Source organism: Oncorhynchus kisutch, unplaced genomic scaffold, assembly GCF_002021735.2.
Source record: "Oncorhynchus kisutch isolate 150728-3 unplaced genomic scaffold, Okis_V2 scaffold811, whole genome shotgun sequence".
NCBI lineage: Eukaryota > Metazoa > Chordata > Actinopteri > Salmoniformes > Salmonidae > Oncorhynchus > Oncorhynchus kisutch.
This window is the reverse complement of record NW_022262756.1, coordinates 32,474-43,753: the sequence shown is the minus strand read 5'-3', so window position 1 is coordinate 43,753 and position 11,280 is coordinate 32,474. Positions and strand designations below refer to the sequence as shown.

At 43.2% G+C, this 11,280-nt stretch overlaps 1 protein-coding gene across 1 annotated transcript; it reads left to right on the top strand.

Annotated features, from left to right (window-relative positions):
* Positions 1-32: 32 nt before the first annotated feature.
* On the top strand, positions 33-8,644 carry LOC116362201 (inversin-like). Its single transcript, XM_031816518.1, has 4 exons — positions 33-207; positions 1,351-1,455; positions 8,244-8,343; positions 8,414-8,644. The coding sequence occupies exons 2-4, from the start codon at positions 1,453-1,455 to the stop codon at positions 8,614-8,616; spliced, it is 306 nt and encodes a 101-aa protein (XP_031672378.1). The 5' UTR covers positions 33-207; positions 1,351-1,452; the 3' UTR covers positions 8,617-8,644.
* Positions 8,645-11,280: the final 2,636 nt, after the last annotated feature.

Genomic DNA, 11,280 nt, shown 5'->3' with positions numbered 1-11,280 from the left:
TTTTCAAAATATTTTGTGACCCAGATGTTTGTGGTCTGACGGAACACTTTCTGGGACAACACTTCTAGTGTTAGAAGTGAGAGAGTCAGGAAGATACTGATCAGAGGAACAAATAACTATTAAAAATATATACATTCATTTTCCTAATGTTGACAGTTGCTAAATGCATATTTTTCACAATTATTCCGTGATTTCTAACATAGTAAGGTAAGTTGCATCATCGTTAACGTTAATTATGCAGGCGACCCTGCTAGTTAACTATCAAACTCAATGCACCGATAGTCATTTCTTATTGACCTGTTAGTGACATGTTGATTTTGCCCTGTGCATGTGACCAATACACTCATCTAATCTAAATCTAATATTTTCGCCTGCATAAAGCCATGGCAGCTACACCGATTCAGGCAGCATATCAACTGTATTGTCGTCTGTTATTGACTCTCCAGCTGTTTCAGTTGTTTTGTGTATTTTTACCAAATCTTTACGGAGGCTAAAACATGAAGATTTTTTTTTTTCTTCTAACAACTGCTAAATTACTGAAATAATACAGTATATTGTGTTACTTATTACACAGTTATTACTTAACACTTCACAAGTTATTACAGTAGTAGAAAAATATTACAGTCAGATAGTTTTGGGACAGAACAACAGTAGACTGTGTATCCAGTAGACAGACTCCCGATGTTCTGTCCTAAAACTAACAGTCAGAGTGCAGCGTCCAACATACCACAGTCGGCTGTAGTTACTGCTCTTTAACTGCAATTTCAAAACTGCAATATTTTTTGTAAGGGGTGTAAAAACATACAGGTAGCAGACACTGCTTGATACAAAAATGTAATTCTCAGAGTAGCGTGTTTGGATGGGAAGTGGACATACAAGAGACTTGTGGGATAGAAAGACAGGGACTGTCTCTGAGCAGTTGTGATGTAGCAGAGAGTGGCTATCTATCTATCTATCTATCTATCTATCTATCTATCTATCTATCTATCTATCTATCTATCTATCTATCTATCTATCTATCTATCTATCTATCTATCTATCTATCTATCTATCTATCTATCTATCTATCTATACATCTATCTATACATCTATCTATACATCTATCTATACATCTATCTATACATCTATCTATCTATACATCTATCTATCTATACATCTATCTTCTCTCTATCACCTTGTCTCTCTTTGTCTATGTCCATTTCTCCCTCTGCTCTTCCTGCTCTAACCAAGTCTATCATAGAGCACAGTAGTTGGCATAGAGCAGGCAGGGTGTCTGTGTATGTTGGCAGCGTTGCTGTGAGCAGGTGGGTAGGTCTCAGTGTGAGAGATCCTCTCTCTCTCTCTCCGTAGGATCCAGGATCAGGGCAGGCAGGGGACCTGGACGTGCAGCCAAGCCCACCAAGGATGCACTGAGCTGGGGAACATCTGCTGAGGCCTCCCCCTAGCACTGCCATGGTAAGAGTCCAAAACACACACCCATACACTCACAAACCAGCGCATATATCCTCCTCTCAATGATTCATTCTAATGGGACCATAGTGTTATCCTTCTCACTACTGTCTAAGGGGTCATGTATAACCGTGTTTGTCATTGCCTGTGTGTGTGTGTGTGTGTGTGTGTGTGTGTGTGTGTGTGTGTGTGTGTGTGTGTGTGTGTGTGTGTGTGTGTGTGTGTGTGTGTGTGTGTGACACTGACTCTGTGCGATGTGTGTGTGTATTTCATAATTGTTAAGTAGATTAAATGTTGAATTGAATCCCAGCATTAATATTTGATGTGGTAAAGCTGTCCATAGGGGGTTCCCACTTCCCATTGTGTCAGCAGCTCATAGATGGAGACAGGTGTGTGTGTGTGTGTGTGTGTGCTTACTGTAATAGCTGAACTATTAATAATGTTTTATAAGCAGATCTTCTCATGTCTATACTGGGGTTTAATAGCAGGAACCGGGTTACCGAGATTTCCCACCCATACCCACTCCCATTTCCCGGGATAAAAAACTGTGAGAAACCGGTCAATTCTAATACATTATTTCTATGAACAGCATTATGTGAAATGGAACTGTTAAATGATATGCAGTGTCTAAATCTGGCTTATCTACGCCTTCTGTGCTCTCCTATCTGCATGATCAATAATTAACGCTCAGGGTGGGGGCAGCGCTGTGTGGAGCACAGTTCACAATGAATGCATGTATCATCTCATCAGCTGGTAACTTTTTTTCTTGAGAGAGGGACATTTGCTTCAACATAGCCTATGGTACAGTAATATTAGACCTAATACATCTGAATGATAGATTCATATGAATGTGTTGCTAATTTACACATCTCCATTTGGCTTTCAGGGTCACCTTATTGTATAGATAAACATATTTTTTGGGCTGCTGCAGAATTTTAAAACAGCCTATCACTCGAATATCTTTGCTTTAAATCAGTGCGGAAGCGAGCACTCTTTGTTCAAGTCTTTATCTCTTTCAATCAATTCCATTCAAATTGCATCCAAAATAGATTGTCCTCAAGATTGTTGTCCTCTGGCCTCTCTCCTTCTTAACTTTTGTGGAGTCCCAGGAAAAGCTAGAATAGCTTGTTGGCCATTTTTTCCAGCATTACTTATACTAAGAGACTATTCTAAGAGGGATGCAAGCTTGCTCTTGTTTGCTGAATGTTAAATAGAAGGAAGAGAACGCACAATGGTGATAGGCTAAAGCAGTTATTTATTCAGACCCATTACCATTCAATCCTAGTGAAGTGAAAGCCGCCTGCCTCCTCTGGTAGTCTACTATATTATTCAAACATGTCATTACAATAATGAAGATAAGGACAACAAAACCTATTTCATTTAACTGTTGAGAGGCAGGAAGGAATGAAGCAACAATAGAGAAAGGAGGAGGTAGCCTAATACGCACAAAATGTGGGGAAATATTATGAAAAGTTAATGCATCAGCCTACTAATTATACAAATCTAAAATAGGCCCTATTATTACTCAAAATGTAAATACATTCTCTAGCCTATACATTTGTAGGCTGCATGTCCTGCACTAGCATTGCGTGTTCTTCATGGTTTGAAAGAGGTGTGTAATTTCAGTCCATTATACAATACAGTACATAAATACAGTCCACACTCAAAAATATTACTGGAGCCTGTTTCCTTTATTTCCCCAAGTGAGCATACATCTATGGGCTTTTATGTTTTTCTGTAGAGTGTAATGTGCGGTATAGCCTATCATATGTATTGGATAAATGCATGATCATTTGGGCTTTTGTGGGCTTGGGTTCATAAAATGTTTTTAGTGTAGTGATACATTTCTTTACTGTATGATCTTGTTCAGGTAGCATGGAGCTTGAATATTCATGTGGATCCAAGCTAATCCAGATACTGTATATTTAAGATGTCCTGCCCCCTGGGCCCTGCTTCTTTTTACCCTGTGTGCTATAAGGAGCACATCGGACTCATTTTAATTGTTGGGCCATGGGGTGGGGGCTTTTTGATGAGTTGGTTCTGGAGGTGTTGGAAACTAATCTGATTGTTGTCAGACACGGCTGTATATAATTTGACCTTTAGAATAGCACATCATTCTGTCCTATGGTTTTATATGCTTTAGAATGACACTTCTGGTTTTGGCGGGAAATACCGCGTTACCTGGGAGAAAGGTGATTTATTCTCGGGATGGAACATTTGTAAAATACTGGGATAATATTCAACCTTAGTCTATACCAACTCTCTGTATGCTCAGAGTCATCCCTGTCACATGCTGTTCTCTTCATTCCATCTCTCCATCTTTCTCAATCTATTTTTTCTCTCATTGATTTTTTGTTTGTTTTTCCAGCTGATTATGTCCCTGTGCTCTGATTCGCCGGCGGGCATGGCTCTCTGCACTCTAATTGGACATTTAATTAGATCACAGTTTTAGCCAATTAGACTCTGAGGGTGGAGGAGGAGAGTAGAGAGGCCAGAGGGGAAAGGGAGATCGAGCTCTCTCTCTCTCTCTCGCTCTCTCTGTCTCACTCTCTCTCGCTCTCTCTCTTTATCTCTCTCTCTCTCACGCTCTCTCTCTCTGTCTCTCCCTCTCTCTCTCTGTCTCTCTCTTTCTTACTCCCGCTTCTCTCTCTCTCCAGGGGCTGTCTCATTAGTGATATAATGGGTGATTTTCACAGCAACCCTCCCCCTGTGTTACTGCCTGAGTGGTACCACCCACAGACCCAGTTCCAGGGCTAAGACCTCACTATTAGTAAGCCATGGGGGGGGGGTTCTGGCATGATCTGATAATCAAATAATACCAAGTTTAGAGTTTTAATGTCACATACACAAGTATAGTCAAAATGCCTTTCTCGCAAGTTCTAACCCCAACAATGCAGTAATCAATAACAATGTAATACAAAACTACCATATTTCACACACAGTCTGCTAATTCAGGCTCCACGTCTTGCTCTTGTTTAAAGTGGTGCACCACATGTGGAATAACCAGGGTGTGATATGAGACACAGCCGGGGTGTTATTGCTGTCGATGGCTCTGATTAATCTTCAATACAGTTGACAGACTGCCAGTCAGTGAGACATCGACCTGCTCACAGACATGTAGATTAGTCACACAGACACACAGCCCAACCACATAATCACACATAAACACACACAGAGTGTGAGGTTAGTGTCTTGTGGTGCAGAAGGGTATTGACTCAGTGGAATGTTCTGGTATAATATCACTAGCTAATGAGGCAGAGATAAGCCTTTAGAAACACAAACAACAGATCAGATATCACCAGAGGCTCCATAACATGCCAGTCAAAATCACACCTATTTATTTTTTGTACGATTATATATATATATTTTTAACAATAAAAAACATCCACATACAAATGACAGCATACAGATGCACACAAACATCAAGGACATCACACCTGCCCAGACACACCTACTCACACCCCCATCTCCAGCGCCCGCATCGCTCGACTCCACATGGCCTGAAACTGCACCAATCACACCTATTTCTGCAAACTAAGTCTGTGTGATGATGATGATGGTGGAGGTGATGATGGTGGTGGTGTTTGATGAGTTCCTCAGAGGAGAGCAGTGTGTTTTTATATAGTGTGATGTGAGCCAGTGTAACACCCCCCCCCCTACCCTCCTTTTCCTCCCCCCCTCCAAACCTCTACACCCCCCTCCTCCCCCTCCCTCCAAACCTCTACACCCCCCTCCTTTTCCTCCCCCCCCCCAAATCTCTACACCCCCCCTCCAAACCTCTATACCCCCCTCCATTTCCTCCCCCCCTCCAAACCTCTACACACCCCTCCTTTCCCCCCCTCTACACCCCCACCCCCTCCCTCTCTGAGCTCTCAGGCTAGAAGCACAAACAACACCGACCCCCCAATGGATACCAGCACTCAGAACACACACACATACATGTACATTCACTTTCAGGTGTAAGCCCTTAGAGACAACACAGTCAATATCAATGTCCCTAGACGGTCTCACACATACCACTCACCTATCTCCCTCCCACTTCTCCACCTCCTCACCCCTCAGGAGAGATAGAGTGAAACGACCCCCTCACACACACACACACACTTTTTTATGCACAGTCTCTCTGCCTCAGGATGTCTAATGTTGAGAATCCCCTTGAGAAGGCTTTCGAATCTGTGTGTGTGCGTGCACGCACCCGCAAGCGTGTGCATCTGTGTAACCCCGTGCTGTGGTGTGTTAGCCACAGGTGTAACTCTCTGACCCCAGTAGTGGTCTGATTGACAGCTATAGTCCCACCTAATTGCATTACCCTCCCTTGTGATTGGCTCCCGGCCCTGGGGGCTCATTTGTCATGGTGCACCATGGGTACTATGTGTCACTCAGCTCTCTCTCCCTGCTGATTGGCTGTGTTGCGCCCCAAGGTCCGACCCCCAGCCAAGTGAGAGCAGCTTATTGGTCTCTGGGGAACCAGGAAGTGCCCCAGAGACTGTGCGAGGAGACAGGGAGTCCCTATTGGCTGATATTATCGCTCCTCCCGCCTCTTTACCTGTCTATCAAAACTACATAGAAGTCTCTCAGGCCTGCCCTGCTACCAGATCTCTCTCTCTCACACACACACACACTCACACAGGTGGGTGGGTCGGTCTTTAATATGGAGCTATTGAAACTGTATTTGAATTCCATATTTGTATTAAGACATTGAATTTCAATTAAATATTTTAGAATTTATAATGCTCAAATTGAATCATTGAATTAATAAATTGAACTTCATGATTTGAAACTGAATTGAATGATGATTGCATTCAGTTTAAAACTGTAGGGTGGTTTTATTACAGTTTAATCCAGTTTAATCCTTAATCCTGTGTCGCCAAAAAGGAAAAACATCAAGAAAGGCTTCAGGCTCCGCCCCCCCATTGCTTACCCAGCATGCCTCAGTTCTGTCCTCCATCAAACCAGACGCCAACACACACATGTACACGCACACACACATACACACACACACACATACTTTGATTCCGTGCCTCTGTTTGTATGTCTCAGCGGTTGCTATTCACTCTGTCCCAGCAGAGACCTGGTGTGTGTTCCCTGTCTCTCCTGAATATGTGTGTGTTTTCTGTATGTGTGTTTTTGGAGGAGTGTGTGTGTGTGTACTCTGTCTAATGCTCCCGCAGTGTCTCTGAAAGGTTGTGCGGGGGTTTCTGTTGCATTGAAATCCTCCAATATAACACTGAATAAAGACTGGGCCTAAATAATGACGGTGTGAACCTGGTCGATGCATTCCACCGTGTGTTGTCTGCATGCTAATCTACAGGTTGACTCTTCAGTACCACTGATGAATGGCTGAATTAATAACTTCCTCAATTCTGTACAGAACTCCATGTTTTTCCTGTCATGCTTTGTTGGAACCCAACTTTTTCAGAAGTGTGTGTGTGTGTGTGTGTGTGTGTGTGTGGGCAGGGGGGTGGAGGGGGGTAGTTAGCAGCAGTCACAGAAGGATATTTCTCTTGTTAATGGAATGTTTTGTTTGAAGGTGCTGCCAGATGGCATCTGTACGACCACAGCATGTGTTACATATTAGCATTCATTAAGTATTTGTGTTCTGTTCGTATGCATTGTGTGAGTCTACTTTGTGTGTGTGTGTGTGTGTGTGAGTGTGTGTGTGTTTGATCCTTGGAAATTAGGAAATGATGGGAGTTTGTGGTGGATCCCAGTGAAGCCCCCATAAAAACTCTCTGTCACGGAAAATCACTTCCCACGATATGGCTCACACACACACACACACACACACACACACACACACACACACACACACACACACACACACACACACACACACACACACACACACACACACACACACACACACACACACACACACACAGTACCTGCAGATACACATCATATCTCACACACACCCTCCACAGTAAGTAAGTAACCTCTATTACCCCCTGTGTCGGAGCAAGGCTACTTGGCAAAGCGTGAGAAAGCACTGTACATGATGGGTAATTGCCGTGCAGCACGCAGTGTCTGCATTTTACGAGGAGGGTGCAATGACGGGATGAAGGGGGCATAGTACCCCCCCAACCTCTTCCTCTCACTAGCTTCCCAGGACCAGGGTTGGCAGGATGGAGCAAAAAGGTGTCCGGACAACTTCCTCAATGTTCAGTTTGTAATGCAACAGACCTTTGACTGCATAGCTGCACTGTTACATTTCAAGCCAGCATTAATGATCCCTGCCTTGAATGGGCCTTCTCATGGTTAATGAATTGAGTTGGTTAAGGGCAGTAATAGATTTTGTACTTTGGGCCCCCTGGGCTAACCAACACACACACACACACACACACACACACACACACACACACACACACACACACACACACACACACACACGCGTACACACACACACACACACACACACACACACACACACACACACACACACACACACACACACACACACACACACACACACACACACACACACACACACACACACACACACACACACACACACATATACACATACACACACAGGCGTTCTGCAGTATTGATGAGTTATGAAAAGACATGAGCAGAGAACCCCCCACTCCCTGTCGGGGATCCCCCCCAGCTGCTTCCTGTCTGGTTAAGTGAGGGCAGGAAGAGATTTAACTCCCACTGCAGGGGCTCACACACACACACACACACACACACACACACCCTACTATCAGCCTGTATAAACACATGCACAGCAAGTGTGTTTAACTGTATGGCCAGGTGTGTGTCTGGCTCTGACTGGACTATATGTGTTGTAGGCATCTGACCCTTCACCTCCAAACACCGCCCCTCTGGGCTCCCAGGTCCACGCAGCCGCCGTCAACGGAGACCGGAGCGTACTCCTCAGACTCATCACAGGTACTATACACACATACACACACACTTTCCCCTGATCCCTAACCTTTAACCCCTGACCCACTGTGTGTAGTGGATCCCTCCCTGCGTGACCGTCAGGACCAGTTTGGCCGTACCCCACTGATGTACTGTGTCCTGGCTGACCGTCTGGACTGTGCTGAGACACTGCTGAAGACGGGAGCCTCTGTTAACAAGACTGACCATAGCCAACGTACTGCCCTGCACCTGGCAGCACAGAAGGTACACTACAACACTGAGTCAACCTGGAACCACTAAAGGAAACACTAGAACAGTAGTGGAACCATCAGAACATTGAGTTAACCTGTAGAACACTAAAGGAAAAACTAGAACAGTAGTGGAAACATCAGAACACTGAGTTAACCTGGAACCACTAAAGGAAGCACTAGAACAGTAGTGGAAACATCAGAACACTGAGTCAACCTGGAACCACGAATGGAAGCACTAGAACAGTAGTGGAACCATCAGAACACTGAGTTAACCTGAAGAACACTAAAGAAAACACTAGAACAGTTGTGGAACCATCAGAACATTGAGTTAACCGGTAGAACACAAAAGGAAACACTAGAACAGTAGTGGAACCATCAGAACACTGAGGTAACCTGTAGAACACTAAAGGAAACACTAGAACAGTTGTGGAACCATCAAAACATTGAGTTAACCGGTAGAACACAAAAGGAAACACTAGAACAGTAGTGGAACCATCAGAACACTGAGTTAACCTGTAGAACACTAAAGGAAACACTAGAACAGTAGTGGAACCATCAGAACACTGAGTTAACCTGGAACACTAAAGGAAACACTAGAACAGCAGTGGAACCATCAGAACACTGAGTCAACCGGTAAAACACTAAAGGAAACACTAGAACAGTAGTGGAACCATCAGAACACTGAGTTAACCTGTAGAAAATTAAAATAAACACTAGAACAGTAGTGAAACCATCAGAACACTGAGTTAACCTGTAGAACCACTAAAGGAAACACTAGAACAGTAGTGGAACCATCAGAACATTGAGTTAACCAGTAGAACACAAAAGGAAACACTAGAACAGTAGTGGAACCATCAGAACACTGAGTTAACCTGTAGAACACTAAAGGAAACACTAGAACAGTAGTGGAACCATCAGAACACTGAGTTAACCTGGAACCACTGAAGGAGACATTAGAACAGGAGTGGAACCATCAGAACATTGAGTTAAACTGTAGAACACTAAAGGAAACACAAGAACAGTAGTGGAACCATCAGAACACTGAGTTAACCTGTAGAACACTAAAGGAAACACTAGAACAGTAGTGGAACCATCAGAACACTGAGTTAACCTGGAACCACTGAAGGAGACATTAGAACAGGAGTGGAATCATCAGAACATTGAGTTAACCTGTAGAACACTAAAGGAAACACTAGAACAGTAGTGGAACCATCAGAACATTGAGTTAACATGTAGAACACTAAAGGAAACACTAGAACAGCAGTGGAACCATCAGAACATTGAGTTAACCTGTAGAACACTAAAGGAAACACTAGAACAGTAATGGAACCATCAGAACACTGAGTTAACCTGTAGAACACTAAAGGAAACACTAGAACAGCAGTGGAACCATCAGAACACTGAGTCAACCTGTAGAACACTAAAGGAAACACTAGAATAGTAGTGGAACCATCAGAACATTGAGTTAACCGGTAAAACACTAAAGGAAACACAAGAACAGTAGTGGAACCATCAGAACACTGAGTCAACCTGTAGAACACTAAAGGAAACACTAGAATAGTAGTGGAACCATCAGAACACTGAGTTAACCTGTAGAACACTAAAGGAAACACTAGAACAGTAGTGGAACCATCAGAACACTGAGTTAACCTGGAACACTAAAGGAAACACTAGAACAGCAGTGGAACCACCAGAACACTGAGTTAACCTGTAGAACACTAAAGGAATCACTAGAACAGTAATGGAATCATCAGAACATTGAGTTAACCTGTAGAACACTAAAGGAAACACTAGAACAGTAGTGGAACCATCAGAACATTGAGTTAACATGTAGAACACTAAAGGAAACACTAGAACAGCAGTGGAACCATCAGAACATTGAGTTAACCTGTAGAACACTAAAGGAAACACTAGAACAGTAGTGGAACCATCAGAACACTGAGTTAACCTGGAACCACTGAAGGAAACACTAGAACAGTAGTGGAACCATCAGAACATTGAGTTAACATGTAGAACACTAAAGGAAACACTAGAACAGCAGTGGAACCATCAGAACACTGAGGTAACCTGTAGAACACTAAAGGAAACACTAGAACAGTAGTGGAACCATCAGAACACTGAGTTAACCTGTATAACACTAAAGGAAACACTAGAACAGCAGTGGAACCATCAGAACATTGAGTTAAACTGTAGAACACTAAAGGAAACACGAGAACAGGAGTGGAACCATCAGAACATTGAGTTAACCTGTAGAACACTAAAGGAAACACTACAACAGCAGTGGAACCACCAGAACACTGAGTCAACCTGTAGAACAATAAAGGAAACACTAGAATAGTAGTGGAACCATCAGAACATTGAGTTAACCGGTAAAACACTAGAGGAAACACTAGAACAGTAGTGGAACCATCAGAACATTGAGTTAACCTGTAGAACACTAAAGGAAACACTACAACAGCAGTGGAACCATCAGAACATTGAGTTAACCTGTAGAACACTAAAGGAAACACTAGAACAGTAGTGGAACCATCAGAACACTGAGTTAACCTGGAGCCACTGAAGGAGACATTAGAACAGGAGTGGAACCATCAGAACATTGAGTTAAACTGTAGAACACTAAAGGAAACACTAGAACAGTAGTGGAACCATCAGAACACTGAGTTAACCTGGAACACTAAAGGAAACACTAGAACAGCAGTGGAACCACCAGAAC

Coding starts and splice junctions, on each gene's coding strand:
- LOC116362201 (XM_031816518.1), top strand. Junction 8,344..8,413: donor ACTCCTCAGACTCATCACAG/GTACTATACACA, acceptor CACTGTGTGTAG/TGGATCCCTCCCTGCGTGAC.